A 15,824-nucleotide genomic window follows, 5' to 3' on the forward strand; every position below is an offset into this window, starting at 1 on the left:
ACAATACACTAGCATATATACCACACCAAATTTACCACCTTAATTTGAGCTTTGCAAAAAGTAAATATGGACAAGAGTATATACATAAAAACCGCTTGGTGACCCAGTACTTTTTCTCTTTGTCTCTGTGAACTAATATTTCTTTTAAGAATTTTGCAGGTAATCAAAATTCATTTATTAATTAACTCAATTTAAATTTGTCCAAAGTCATAAAATCATTTAGGTTGAGACTACAGAGTTGAACATAATCACTATTGATCTTAGAAATTTTTCAGAGGTGAAATTTTAAAATTTTACAAAGAGAGTAATTGGAGTAACTAAGTCACATGATTTGCAGCATTGTCTAAAGTTCACAAGAGCCAACAGTTAAAAAAATTAAAAGCAGCCCGTGTGATAATTTAATTAGATTAAATGCATATGTTTACACTTAGGTTTGCTTCCCAGAAATTGAGACAGCAAATGAGTCTAATGACAGGAAACGAATCCTTTTTTTGTAGCTTCCAATTTGTTGCTTCCAGCATAATAGACAGAGAACCTAATCGAGTTGTCAGCTATTACATCATTTAAAATAATTTTTGATAGTTCACTATGGGATTTAGGAAATATAATTCTGCAAAAATTCAAATAGTTAAGCAAAATTGCTTTAACAAAATTCCATCTGTTGCCATCTTCTCATTTATGTGCACAAAGTTTCCAAGTGTTTGCATTTATGAAAGGAAAATTCAAAATAAAACTGATGCTAAATTCTGTCTCATTCTAGAAATAAGTGTTATTCATCCACAGATATATTAAATTAATTGGAAAAAGCTCCATCTATCTTATTGAGAGATTCATTGCCAATGTAATTTTACTTTTTACAGTTGACAATTATTTATAAAAATGTGTAATAAATTTATACTATTTTGATCTATTGTATACTATACCTGAATACAATAATAAGTCAAACAAAAGAAACATTTTAACTCTTAGAACTTTATGGCCTTAGAAACTTTATATTGATTGACTTTGTTGTTGCAGAGAAGTATGATACGGTGATCAAAAAAATTTGCAAGTTTAAATTTAGGATAAAATTCTGGTAGGCAAGTTGAGTATGAAATGGGGAAAAAGAAACACAACACAAAATGTCTGAATGTTTATATTTATGAAACATGATGGTGCATATAAAATATTGGATACGTTTTTTAAATGATGTAACAGTTTTATTTTCTAAATTCCCATACTGGCCATAAACTTCTATATATTTAAACTTATGATAAGAATTTTGTTGTCAGCTTCAAAATGCATAGGGAGAAGATTTCCACTTCTGACAGATGGAGTAGATGTGCTTTTTCCTGTTCTTTCTGCTAAGCTAAGTACAACTAAAGATCCTGGACATTATTGTAAACAAATATAAGACTCCAAAAGGTGGAGAGAATAAGGCAGCTAGGGAATCCAGGACCCAAGGAACCACACAATGGTGAGTTCCCTGGATTTTCCCCTTGCCTTATATATCTCACACTCAGAGCTCAAAAAGCCAGCAACCCAGAAACACCAACAGCCACAGGGAAAAAGGGAGGAGGGGCAGCCTAGCAAGACAGAAAACTTTCAGGCAAACTGCCCTACTCAAGCCAAACCTCACAAAAATCTGACTCCATCCCCACCAGCAAAGGCCAACTGAGCAGCCTAGAGTTCCACACTCGCCAGGCAGTAACAAGGTGCCCAACCCCCCAGCACACACACACGCCAGGGTGGTGTCAGGGAAAGTGGGTAGGAAGCCAGAATGTTCTTTCGTTCTCGGTGGAAACGGGCCCCCTTCCCCCGCCCCGACAGTGTCAGTGGAGACCTTGACTTAGAGTGAAGCATCTCTTCCCCGCCCCCCTGGGGTGACGTCAGACAATGCCTAGTGGAGAGCCAGGATTTTTATCATCCACCAGAGCTAATCAGGCAACCACACCCACCCTGGACACCCACCCTCATCTTGGTGTCAGTACTGCTCCCATGTGGAGAGTAGTAAGAGGCACTCTTACCTCAACTAGTCAGGGAGGTAACAGTGAACACCTAGTGGGGAGTCAGAATTCCCACTCCAGTAATGAGGACCTCCCTGGAGTGTCAATGGAGGCTGAATGCGGAACCTGGGCTTCTCCCCCTACCTGGCAGTAATGAAGTTCACCCGCCTAGCCCTGTTGGAGTGCTGACAGAAGAAGCCGTCCATACCGTATGATTCAATTTGTATAACAAATATGACACGACAAAAGTATAGAAATGTAGAAAAGATTAGTGGTTGCCTGTGGGAAGGAGGTGGTGGGGGTGAGAGGAAGGTGGGGTGACCATAAGAGGGCAAGATGAGGGATACTTGGAGTAAAGAAAATATTTTGTACCTGGACTGTGTCAGTGTCAATATCCTGGTTGTGATGTCGTCCTACAGTTTTGCAGGATGTTACCACTGTGGGAAACTGAGCAAATAGTAAAGGGTTCTATCTATTATTATTTCTTACAACTGTACATGAATTTACAACTATCTCAAAATAAAGGTCTAATTTTAAAAGTATGTATGAAGATGTAAAGTTTTTCAAAATATTTTGAGGAAGTAGATCAACGGAAAGTTTGAGTGAACCAAAACTATATCTGGAATTCTAGTTGCAAGTAAGCCTCAAAAATTTGGCCTGACTCTTGTGTGACCCAGTTCTAGACCATTATTCTCAGTTCTGCTATTGCTCTCTGTTCGTGTTGAAGCCAGATAGCTCTTGAGTTGCAGGACCACCAAAATCCCGTGATCTGATTTGCTCTCCCACACCCTGGCCTTTGGGAGAGAAAAGGAAGGGGGATGGAGGATAGTTCTCCCTTTGTTCTATTGTCCTTTGTAATGGACTGAACTGTATCCCCCACAACCCTCCAAACTTCGCATGTTGAAGTCCTAACTCCCAGTACCTCAGAAGGTGACTTTATTTGGAGATAGTGTCTTGAAAGAAGTAACTAAGTTAAAAAGAGGTGATGAGGGTGGGACCTAATCCAATATGACTGATGTCCTTATAAGAAGAAGAGGTTAGGACGCAGGCACACAGAGGAGAAAGGCCATGTGAAGACACAAGGAGAAGACAGCCATCTCCAAGCCTCAGAAGAAACCAATCCCACTGACACCTTGATCTCGGACTTCTAGCTTCCAAGACTGTGAGAAAATAAATTTCTGTTGTTTAATCCCCCCAGTCTGTGGTCCTCTGTTATGGCAGCCCCAGCAAACTAATCCATCCCCGAATATTTGGACGTAGGCCTAGTCCTTACTATTGAAGGGACTGCTATGATAAGACTGTAACATTTAATTAGATTTTACTGAAGGCTTGGGCACAATTGAAGAAAATGACAATAGGAAACCCTTCAATTCTTTTTTTTAAATTAATTTTTATTGAGGTAACATTAGTTTATAACATTATATAAATCTCAGGTGTACATCATTCTATTTCGACTTCTGTGTAGACTATGTCATGTTCACCACCCAAAGTCTAATTGCCATCCATCACTGTACTCATGTGCCCTTTTACCCCTTTCCCCCTGGTAACCACCAGTCTATTCCCCGTGTCTATGTGTTTGTTTGTTGTTGTTATTGTTTTTATCTTCCACATATGAATGAAATCATACAGTATTTGACTTTCTCTGTCTGACCTATTTCACTTAGCATAATGCCCTCAAGGTCCATCCATGTTGTTGCAAACGGCAAGATTTCATCTTTTTATGGCTGTGTAGTATTCCGTTGTGTATATATACCACATCTTTATCCATTCACCATTGATGGGCACTTAGGTTGTTTCCAAGTCTTGGCTATCGTGAATAATGCTGCAAAGAACAGAGGGGTGCCTATATCACTTCAAATTAGTGTTCTCATGTTCTTTAGATAAATACCCAGAAGTGGAATAGCTTGATCATATGGTAGTTTTATTCTTAATTTTTTGCAGAATCTCCATACTGTTTTTCACAGTGGCAGGAAACTCTTCAGTTCTGATGGAAGATATTATGGATCTTAGAGATCACAGCCCAAGACCCTAAGAGCTTTCCAACTGGAAACAGACCCAGTGTGGCCGCCTCTACCAAGGCTTGCCCATATTCCTTCGGCCTTACCACTGCAGTGCACACTGGCTGGACTTTGTACCACCAGCATTTGCATCACTCTCCTGAAGGTTTTCTCAAAAGTCATGGAGGCCACTCTGCCCCACTCAACGCAGACTAGAAGGGACAGGGAATTCATATGCCAGGAAGCAGTCTTCAACCAATGACTGATGAAAGCTGGTGTGTAAATACCTGGCTCCTTCATTCCTCACTGGGATAGCTCTAAGGCATGTGTCCCACAGTTTCCCCATGGGATTAATCTCCAGTCTTTCGCCCTCTATTGGCTGCCCTCCCTTCCCTATCTAACTTCCTCCAATCTGCTACCCAAGCTTCCTGCGCCTCCAAAAAAACTGCTCTCACTCACGTCCTTGTCTCAGGGCCTGCTTCTGGAAGAAACCAAACTAAGGCACCTGACTGCGCAGCAATGCAGTCAGCTCCTCTCTACCCATTATCCAGAGTAATTACCCATGCCTGCTTATTCTATTGAATATTAAGCAAGAGCAGTTTAGAAACTGTCAGAAATATTTTTATTTTGTTCAAATTTGTAATATTCTGTAAAAGAGAGACAACATATTGCCTCTGGTCCTGCCCTTGCATGCCCAAATTATCTGAGTTGAGGGGAGCACTGATAATACGTGACACAATATAAAAGGATTACAGGGTACAAGACCCCCAAACCAGTCCCTGACAGTCTCTCTCCTCAGCCCATGGATTCTGTCTCAACTCCAAGGCAGGATAACTGGCTCTAACATTCTCAAGAGTCCTTCCCAAGCCTATCATTCATGGCATAAGCATTGACTTCAGATATTTACTAGCCTAGGCCTTTCTTTCATCTTTCCTCTTCCTTGGTTTTCAAAAGTTAAATTTTAAATTGAAGAGCTTAATCTTTTGATCGTCATTGTTTTGCTGTGGCTATCTAAGGCATGAAGGGAAAATGCCTTATCTGCCTCTATAGTAGAAGGACAAAACGATCTTAGCTGATGTCTCAGAACTTTTCCCTGCCATACACCTGTGTGTGTAAAAGCGCAGGAAATGTCCTAGCAGGACACATGCCACACTGCACAGCTACCTTTAGGAAGCAGAGTGGAGTGGGGAGGGGAGAATGACAAAGGGGGACTTTTTATCCCATGCTTTTCTGTATGGTTTGAACCTTTTATAGCAAGAGTGAAATCAGAAATTTACTATGGAATTTTTTAAATGACAAAAAAAAATTGAACCTTTAAAAAAGATGAATGAATTTCTACTAGGTGGCAGTAGAAAAACATCACAGTCAATGTCAGTCTGAGAATGAAGGGCAAGAGGAGATATTCATTAAGCTGATAATCAAATGCTGTCGCCTATTTATAGCTGCAGATATTTATTAACTAGTTCAGTCTAAGGTTGAATTTCTTCATGAATGCCAGATGATATGAGCAATGCTTTTCCAGTTATGTGTGTCTGTAACCTGCTTTTCTGTCATCTGGTCTGAGATGTACCACTACTGACATTGAACAATGGCAGTCCATTATGGTCAGAATGATAGAAGAGACACACACAGTGATAACAAAAATATATACCCTTTTTCCTTAGGTGAAGTACAATTGTAGAAATGTGCACTGGATCTGCACACATTCCTCTCCTGAAGTCTCCCTGGATAAAAGGAGGCATGAGTATTCTGAAGGAAGAGCCAACACAAGTGGATGGAGCAGCCTGGCCTAACCTCCAACACGTCTGCCTCAATGACCCGATGTCTTTGCCTGTTTCCTTTTATTCTATTCCATCCCGAATCGGGCCCCAGCTCTGGTCTAGCCAATAGGTGTGAGACTCACATATTCTCACTTGTGATATGCTATTTCTTTTCCCTAGAGGCCAAAGTTGGTTTCTAATAACCACCTGTATCATCTTGCAGAGGCCTTTTGAAATGGGTGGCCAGATTCACCTCACTATGGCTGGGGGACACCATGACTCCTCAGATTTACTTCCCTTGGGATCTAAAATCTGCCAGGACTGGACAGCAGTTTAATCCTTGAATGTGCTCTATTAGACCCTGGCTCAAGACCCTTACTTCTCAGCCTACCCCCTCCCCACCTATGCCTTATTTCATTTTCTTTGATTCTAACTAATGCCAATTCCAGTAGAGGCTCAAGTCAGGCTCCTTCATCATTAGTCAGAGTTCCCAGCAAATCGTGCTGGAAATCCTTAGCATTTTAACAATGGAGTCACTGCTCCACTAGGACTAATGGGCAAGCCAGGCCCATTTCTGAATGCAAGAGTCTCTGTCTCTGGGTCACTTACTTTCAATTGCTAGGTTATTTCATTTCAATCCTCTCGGCATTTTTTCACTTACTGTTTATTTTCAAATTTGATGTCCTACTTGTTCCTGTACTCTTTCCTCAATCCTTGGACCTAGCATCTTCTTTCTGGCTCATTTCTCTCACTTTGGCACCCTGAGTCCCTTGCCAAGTAAACTTGATAATGTTAGACATCTTAATTTTTGTCTATCTAGTGATTTTAAAATGTAATTTCAAAGGCAGTTCTAACTCACAATTCTCTGATAACTATTGTGGATATGCAAAATGTTTTACATATTTATTGGTCATTTATATTTCCTTTTCTGTGAAATGCCGATTCACATCTTTTCCCATTTTTCTGTTGGATTATTGTTAAATATTCTGGCTATAATCCTATGTAAGTTATGTGTGATGCAAATAAATCTAGTTTGTGGCTCTTGGGTTTTCCTTCTTTAGAGTGTACTTTGATAAAACTTTCTAATTTTTTTTTCTTGAGGAAAATTAGCCCTGAGCTAACATCTGTGGCAATCTTCTCTACTTTTATGTGGGTCCTCACTACAACTTGGCTGAGGAGTGGTGTAGGTCCACGCCTGGGATCCCTAAACCTGCCAATCCAGGCCTCCAAAGCAGAAGGTGCCGAACTTTAACCACTAAGCCACGGGGTTGGCCCCAAAAAGTTTCTAAGTTTAATGTGACCAAATTTATTCATTCATTTATTTATTTATTTATTTATTTTAAAGATTGGCACCTGAGCTAACATCTATTGCCAGTGTTCTTTTTTGGGTTTTTTTCTTCTTTTTCTCCCCAAAGCCCCCCGGTACATAGTTGTGTATTATAGTTGTAGGTTCTTCTAGTCGAGCTGTGTGGGATGCTGTCTCAGCATGGCTTGATGAGCAGTCTGTGCCTGGGATCTGAACTGGCGAAACCCTAGGCCGCTGAAGCGGAGCTCATGAACTTAACCACTCGGCCATGGGACCAGCCCCCCTGATCAAATTTATTAACCTTTCCTTTTATTTTTATGTTTTTTAAAAAAAAATTGTGTATGTATCTTGTTTAATAAACATTTCCCTATCTTTGTCATATGCTTATTTCTTTTATATTTTCATCTGAAAGTTTTAATGTTTTGTCTTCAACATTTTAGTCCTTAGTTCATGTGAAATTTATTTTTATGTATAATGAATGTATATCCAGTTATTCCAGAGTCATTTATTGAATAGTACATCTTTTACCCACTTGTCTTTAACACCCACTCCTCATATACAAGGAGGATTGATGCTGTCTTTCCATCCTTTTCTGCTGGCCTAGTTGTCTACACAGCCTGCTACCATCTGTAGTGTGTGGTCTTAACTACAGTGGCATTAAAGTATCTTGTCATGTGGCCAGGAAATCCCCCCAGCTTCCTCTTTTTCTGTAGTGGTATCTTGCCTCTTTTTAACCTTGTACTACTTCATTTCATTTTAGAATCAGTTTGTCTAAATTCCATGAAACACCCTCCAGAGATTTTTCTAGGAATTGTATTAAGGCTATACATCATATTGGAGAAGACTGGCATTTTCATAATACTGAGGCTTCCTAACCATGATTATGGTATATCTCTCCATTTATACAGGACATCTTCAATGTTTTTAATTTTCCCCATTAAGATCTTGCATGTCTTTTCTTTCTGAGAATTTATTCTGATTACTATAAGTTTGCTATTAAACGGGACCATTTTATCACATTTTCTCCTTTTTTTTTTCTTTTGCAAGATTCACTGCCACAGCATGGCAACTGACAGGCAGGTCATGTGGTTCTGCAACCGGGTAACAAACCTGGGCTGCCAAAGCAGTGAGTGCGAAACTTTAACCACCAGGCCATCGGGGCTGGCTATCTGCTTTTTTGTTTTGATAGAAAAATGCAATTGACTTTTTGTGCATTTATCCACCTTGATAAACTCTCTAACTAATTCTTATATCTTAGATTCTTTTGTATTTTCTCTGTAGAGAATCATATCACCTATGAATAATGAAAGCTTGCTTTCTTTCCTATCCTTCTAACTTTTCTTTTTTTTTTTTTTTTTTTGGCTGTTGTTAAAAGTCCCCTGTTTTCTGCCTAAGTAATCCTATTATGCCATTTTTCATTTCACATTATAAAATTTTACTTTCTAAAAGGGTTTCCCTCTTTTTCAATGCCAATAATGGAATTTCAGCTCTTAGCCTTGAAACACTGGGGACAAAATTCTCAGCAAGATGAGAAGGAAAAAATTTTCTTTCCTGCCCCTGAAGCTGGGGAGAAAAATGAATTTATTTTTTTAAACATAAAAGTGTCTTTTTAAATAGTATTTCTATCAGAGATAATTTGTCAAAACCCTAGACGTCAAAGATTTTGGACAGGACCTGACAAATGACCCTTCACCTGTAAAACACCTATAATTTTGACCACTCTTCTTTCTTAATAACTTAGTGTTCTAGTGATGATGTTGAGTGAACATGTCCATCTGCAGGAAGGTAAAATTACTTGTAAGTTTTTTCTGTCAACCCAGAAAAGAATCATTGGCATTTCCCTCTTCTCATATCAGAATAAAATGGCTCCACTGGATTTTGTATTAAACAAAGTGTGAGAGACTGTTGGATGACTGAACCAGGCAGAGAGTGGAGACGAAAGGAGGGTGGTTTCATGCTGAGCCTAAAAATGAGCCTACGATTAAAAGAAAAATTTTTTTTGTTTAATTTTAAAAAGCCAAGTAAGATGAATCTCTTTTTGGGCCTCAGCAGGAGCCTGTCTGCTTCTGTGATCTTTCCCAAATTAGCTCAAAACTTTGTTGTTAAAAGACTTATTTGTACTGATAATCCAGAGCTATTAGAAAGTAAGAAAGTCACGAGGTTTTATTTTGTTGTTGATTTTTGTCCAAAGGTTTTTGCCAGAAGTCACTGTTGCCGTGGGCCCCTGGGGGTCTTATCTGTGAGACGGCTAGCAGTTGAACCAGAGCAGCTGTTCCCAAACCTGAGCGCATCAGCATCGCTGCACGGCTTGTTAAACTGCAGATTCCTGGGCCCCACATCCAGAGTTTCTGATTTCCGTAGGTCTGGGTTGGGACCTGAGAATTTGCATTTTTAATACATTTCCAGGTGATGCTGAAGCTGCTGGTCCAGAGATCACATTTTGAGAACCACTGGAGTCGAAGAAGAATTGTAATTCCACTACATGTTCTATCATTCGTTTTTCTCATTTGATCAAGTTATAATTTCATCTGTTTTAAAGTGAGTGATTCTTTGTGAGAAATGAGGCCAGGATGGAGCATCGTATCTCCATGGAGAATGCTGAGAATAACCCAACCTGGGTTTAAGTACATGATGCAAAACACAGAGGTTCAAATAGGTTGCTTTTCCTCAGTAACAAATATCCACAACACACCACCTCAAGATTTTTTTTTTCTTTGTGAGGAAGATTGGCCCTGAGCTAACATCCTTGCCACCCTTCCTCTGGTTTGTATATGGGACGCCACCACAGCATGGTTGATGAGCAGAGTGTAGGGCCGATTCAGGGATCCGAACCTGTGAACCCAGGGCCATGGAAGGGAAGCATGTGAACATAACCACTGCGTCACCAAGCAGCTCCTCAAGATTTTTTTTTTTAAAGGAAACAGGGATGCTGTGTGATTTTTTCTTTCCTCTTCTAGATGTATACATTTTCTCCTTTCTTTTTCTTGGAAAGGAAGTGTTGCTGTACAATCTTCAAGAAGTTAATGATTTCTTCTTTTATTTGAGTGTGAGATTTATTTTCCCGGTGTGAAAGCCCATGTGAACTGTGTGTTTAGGATTTTTATATCTATATTCATGGGTAAGATTGACTTATAATTTTCCTTTCTTATAGTTTCAAGGTTACACTAGCCTCATAAAATGAGTAGGGGATATATTTTCTTTTTAAATTCCGTAAGAACTTCTGGAGAAAAAGAATAGAATAGAATTTTTTTTTTCCTTAAGCATTTGGTACGACTTGCTGGTGTAGCAATCAAGGCTTGAGCTTCCTTTGTGGGAAGATATTCAACAGTCAATTTAAGTTTTTCTGCAGATGATTGTTAAAATGAAGGATTCAGTGTAACCAAAAAACGATGAGTTGATCACCCAACCAGCAGCTATTTTCAGAAGGAAAGAGCAAAGCCCCTTTCCACCACCTGCCATCTCCTGAAGGAAGGTCACTCTGGCTCAGGGCTCCTTTCCTTAGAGATGCGTCTAAGGGGCGGAGGCATGGCAGGTTCAGGGGAGAAGGCCTCTGCGTGACTTTGGGAGCAAGGGCACCAAGAGTGCAGATCAGGGAGAGAGATCAATGTTTTTCAGACTCTTAACAAAATGTCTTCACAACTAGAAGGACCTGCAACTGAGATATACAACTGTGTACGGGGGGGGGGGGGGGGGGGGGGGAGGGGGTTGGGGACACAAAGCAGGAAAAGAAATGTCTTATTTATATACATATACCTGCTAATGCACAAACACACACAAATATATTTAACTGGAACAAACGTTTCAAGAAACTATAGTTACACTCATTGTGATGCAGGCCAGTATTTTCTATTCGATTCCATTCCACTAAAATACATAAATTAGATATATTTTATATATTAATACATATAACAGTTATTTTATAGATATTATTTATTCCATTCCGCTAAAGCATATATATGTGTGCATACACACACACATATATATGCATGCATCCTTTTCGGGTCGTGAATGAGGTTTGGAAGCGGTCTCAGGAGCGCGACCAGCGCTAGGGATTCCCACGACCCGACACGTCCACAGCCATGGTACCAGCGGTCTCAGGTTATTCTGTTTAGGGACAAATGACGTCCCTCTTTTCCACCTGCCAATGAGGAAGATCTCAGAGTGAGTCAAGACTCGCATTTACCAAGTCAGCTGGAGTAGACTTAGATTCTAAGCTCCAGTTTCATGCTGTGGCATCTGGGGAACCCGATAACACTACCGGAAATCCCCCTCTTTCTCCTTCCACGGGCCAGCGCAGAGGGGAGCAGGTGGGTGGAAAACTGAGGCGAGAAGCCATCGGAATTAAACCGAGAGAAGAGAAACTACCGTGGGGGGGAAGCTCCTGCTGTTAACACTGCCCCTCCCCCAAGAACTCCCGCCCGCCCGCCTCCAACTCCGCTCCCCTCTTTCTCCCCCCGTCGGTCGCTCCTCCACCCCGACATCTCCTTTCTCCCTGCAGAGGAACAGTTCGCCGCGTAGCAGCCGCTGGGGCGCTGGGAGCGGCGGGAAGGGTGGAAGAAGGCAGGCGCAGAGGCCCGGAGAGGCGGGAGCCAGGTCGCGGCCCCGCAGCCGCTCCGGTCTCAGTCCGGGTATTCTCGGTGGCAGAGCCCGGGCCTGGCCGCCGGCGCCGCGGGTGGGAGGACGGCGCCTGGAGCGGAGCCCGGAGGCGCGAAGAGGAGGAGCGGGTCTCAGTCCTGGGAGCGGGAACAGCGCAGGCAAGCCGGGGAACCTCGGGGGCGGTGACCGAGGGCTGGACAGCTCGGGTCACCGCGGGACCCCACTAGGGGACTACGGGGAACCGGCCTCACCCGCGGAGCGCTGAGAATAACCCAGCGGGCATTCAAACTGGCGAGTCCGACTGCGTTCCTGCGGCCCGCGCCCAGCCGAGCCCTGATTGGCGTTCACGCAGCCAATCATAGCCTCAGGGCCTGAGGTGGGTGGGGCCGGAGCGGGCCGGGCGCGCCCGCGGAGGCGGACCCCGAGGACCCTGTCTTCTGGGTGCGCCAGAAACGGAGGGGGGCCGGTTGGCGCGTCCCGCTTCTCCGCGCCTCGTTGGAAGGCCACACCCGGGCCTGGAGACCTGGACAGAAGCGGACACTGCGACTCAAAACCCCAGGCTCAATGGGAGATGCCTACCGTGCAAAGTCCCGGAGCGCTGGCCTGGAGGAAGAGGGCGTCCCGCGCCTGTGCAAATACCTGGAGAACGCGCGGGAGACGATGCTGCTGCAGGGTGAGATTTGGGACGGTGATTGTGTCGCCCAGGGATCACCCAGCTGGGGTAGTGAGGGAGGGACACTGACCTCTAGATTCCTCTCTCGTTTCTTCCGTGGGGCCCTGGAGTTAGGTGGGGCAGAGCACTGAGAATGGGTCTTGTCCATGACGAGGGAGGGAGGGGATCTCCCAGACCTTTAGACTCTTTGCTTGGGGAAGGCGTACTCCGAGTGCTCCTGCTCTGGCGGGATCTTTAAGGAATCCAGGTCCTTGGGGAGGGTCCCAGGAGAATCCTTCGGGTGGTACATTTATCCCTTCAGTTCTCACCGTGTTCGTTTGGATAGACAGAACTCGCTCCCCTTTAACCTGAAGCGGCCTCGGTTTATGCAACCGCCGGTTTCTCTCTCAGGCACCACCCTCTGGGCCTCACATCAGCATCTCTCAGCCTGAGATGGGATACGGACGGATCTGTGGGGAAGGGAATATCTTCTCAGAGCAGGGAAATCAGGAGCCATCCAGGGTGCCTTAAGCAGGATTCTCTAGAGTCCAGCCTAATCATAAGCCGTCTCCTCTCCCCTTCTCAAAGCCATCTTGCTCCCTCCTTATAATAGTCATGGAGACAGTTGCTAGTCTACTCTTCCTTGGTGCTCTCGTTATTAGAGTGGAGTTTGGATAATATAGATGAAAAACTTGAGTACAAAGGGAGTGAGGATACTAGGCCTCTTCAGCTTGACTGGTGGGTTCCCACTCTAAGTAGGTGAGGTACACAATATCCTGCCACTCTTATGCTAGGGCCAGAGATGGTAACTCACAGATGTGTTATAGAGGATAGAAGAGAGTAGGACCATCAGGCAGGCAAGTCTCAGCCTAGGAGGCAGAGGATGTGACCAAAAAGTCACGTCTAGGGGGCCAGCACAGTGCAAGGGAGTTCCTGCGGCTGCTTGGGTCAGAGGAGGTGAGGCAAGAGGCTAGTGAAAACTCAGCCTGAGAAGCAGTCAAGAAGGAGAACTGCAAAAGCAGCAGGATGGGTTTTCCAGGAGGCCCAGTGCCCAAGGTCAGGGTTCTACCAGAGATGGCCAGCCCCTGTGGGCTGAGCCCCACGTGCCTGTTCTGCATTCAGATCTCCCCTGCTTATTCATGGGGGCTGGGGAAGCCAAGTCAGGAGCCTGGAGAGTAACCAGAAGGGCACCCAGGCACCTGAGAAATGGTTCCCTTGTCTCCAAGAGATTCACTCCAAGAACTCTCTTCTTAGCTTTCCCAGATTTTTCACCAGTGATTCAATGGGAGGAAACCAGGTCCCAGACTTGATTAAAAACAAACAAAAAAACCCTAGGTGAGTGTGTATGTATGTGTAAACGGTGCTACGCAATGGTGTGATTGGATAGTCAAGGGGATAACTACCTTGTGTGTATATGAGGAGCAAATTTGGAATCAAAGAAACTTGGTGTTGTCCCAAGACTAGAGTTCATGGGAGGAAAATCTGCAGGGCAGACTTCTAAGAGTGCATTGTCTAATGCCAGGCACTTCCGCCTCCTTTCTTCCATTGTTTCCAGGTTCTACTTTGGGCTGGCATTTAAATTTTTATACTACTTCAAGTATAAGGCCAATGGTTTACTCTGGGAGCTTGCAGCCCCCTCTTCCACCCTGGCCTCACACAGGTCATTCTCTCTTCACAGGTATCGAAAGAGGGTAACAACCTCGTCTTCAAGTAAATAAAGGGAGGGATTCAAATTATAAGGCAAAGGAAAAATTGGTTCTTTGCTGTGGGGAAGAGTTGCTGAAAATTAAAGAACAATCTCCTGAGCTGAAGGAAGCTTTGGGTTTGGTAATTTGGGGTGTGGGGCAGGCCTTCCAGAATGCCAAGGGTGTCAAGACTAGTGTGTCTCGCCCTTAGTGTTTCCTTCCTCCATTTGAGAGAGCTTTCTGGCATAGAACAAAAAAAAAAGTTCACCCCTTCTTGTCTCTGCTGACACCTAGATTCTTCTCAGCTGTATGTCCCTGTTCCTATTAGGGTAACACAGGATGGGGGAAGAATAGCTCAGTGATCTTCCCTTCACATCTCCCCTAAAAGCATTGTGAAATATCATGTGCCCCCTCCCACAGGCTTAGGTTGACCTGAAATTCTCAGCATGTGTTCAAAGAATTGCAAAGAATGTAATTTACAACATATTATATGTATATATATATTAACACGTTTAAATAAAACTGTTAATCACATGTCCAATGGAATCTAAATACCATAACATTTTGACACCCATCGTTAATTTTTTAAATGCACAATCTCTTTCTTAACAGTTGGAAATTTTACACTGTTCCTTTTTTTTCCTTTGAATTCATATTTTCATTTTATTCTCCCTATAGAATTTTTTTTTTTTTTTGAATTCTCAAGCCTGGCTGCATCCTCATGTAATATATTTTTGTTCTTGGACTTCTTTTCTTGATCCATCTTTTGCAACAAAATATGTTCTTAAAGTGAATTTTTTATTTCCTGTTCTAAGTGTTTAAAAAGTCATCTGGATTAAGATAATATTACAATTATTAGAGATACACAGTTGATCAAACAATATAAATAATATAGATTTTGGTAAATAAAAGAATAAATTTTTAAAAAGTAAAATTTATCTGGAAATATATCTCTTACTGAGATAGATAGGGGCTTTATATTGCCAACTTTATGAGGATGAAAGCTACTTATTGATATTATGAGGCTGGGGTCTATGTGATTTCTATTCCTTTAAAAAATTTTTAACATGAAAGAACTAAAAGAATCTTGTTCACATAACTAAGTATGGAAACAGGATAAATATGGGAATGAAAAGAATTTTATTGTAACAACTTCATCCAATTTCTAAAATTTCTTCTTAGTTATATGTCAAAAATTATATAGTGAGCTGTTATTAAATACTATTTTTAATAACCTCACAACTCAAGTATAGAGTTCTTCAATATTGTTGAAACAAAGAATTAGAAACTACCTGATTTGCAAAAATATTTGTACACATACGTTATGTTCTGTCACTTTCTCAGGTCTTAGAAGTAGACCAAAGAGGCTTTACAGATTCTTACCAAACTAATAATTATACTTGTTAGTCTTTCACTTAGAGGCATCTTGTTTCTGAAACTCAAATTAGATGAAACTGAGGTTAGAAAGAAACAAACAAACCCACAAAATTGGAAATTAAAAATCAATAGGTTCCAAATAAAGACTTTTCCCCATTTTTTATGTCATCTGGAAGTGCCTTTAAAAAGTATGACAAAGAGATGGACACTTTAAACTAATGTGTGTGTGTGCTTGTAATTTCATTTCATTGTAGAAAATGATTAATTTTATAATCATGATTTGACAGATATAGAACAGTGTGTCAACATCCAAGAGGGAGAAATTAATCCAAAATAAATTAACCTGGATTTCTAAAGTTCAGGGCATTACCTCCAAGACTGCATTTGGGAACATTTTGTTTTGTATCCATACATAAGTGGATTTCTGCTTTTAAGAATACAATTTAATCTACTTAGTGGAAATCAA

The 15,824-nt window shown here is 42.0% G+C and overlaps 1 protein-coding gene and 2 long non-coding RNA genes across 3 annotated transcripts in view; 2 read left to right on the forward strand and 1 right to left on the reverse strand.

The window, feature by feature from the left end:
• The window catches only part of PSMB9 (proteasome 20S subunit beta 9), a 26,336-nt gene extending 18,909 nt beyond the window's left edge, over nt 1-7,427 (forward strand). The window contains exon 6 of the mRNA XM_005603790.4: nt 5,647-7,427. Coding sequence (XP_005603847.2) covers nt 5,647-5,663 — 17 coding nt within the window. The 3' untranslated portion in view covers nt 5,664-7,427. The remainder of the gene's footprint in view (nt 1-5,646) is intronic.
• Nucleotides 7,428-10,878: 3,451 nt separating this feature from the next.
• Nucleotides 10,879-11,979, reverse strand: LOC111769305 (uncharacterized). The gene is made up of 2 exons (XR_002802207.2): nt 11,896-11,979; nt 10,879-11,186 (listed from the first exon to the last, which is right to left on the reverse strand). It is a non-coding gene; the product is annotated as an uncharacterized lncRNA (long non-coding RNA).
• LOC102148832 (uncharacterized) lies at nt 11,525-14,515 on the forward strand. The gene is made up of 3 exons (XR_011429675.1): nt 11,525-12,317; nt 13,551-13,631; nt 13,975-14,515. It is a non-coding gene; the product is annotated as an uncharacterized lncRNA (long non-coding RNA).
• The last annotated feature ends 1,309 nt before the right edge of the window (nt 14,516-15,824 follow it).

The sequence above is a fragment of the Equus caballus genome, chromosome 20 (genome assembly GCF_041296265.1).
Source record: "Equus caballus isolate H_3958 breed thoroughbred chromosome 20, TB-T2T, whole genome shotgun sequence".
In the NCBI taxonomy this organism is placed as follows: Eukaryota; Metazoa; Chordata; class Mammalia; order Perissodactyla; family Equidae; genus Equus; species Equus caballus.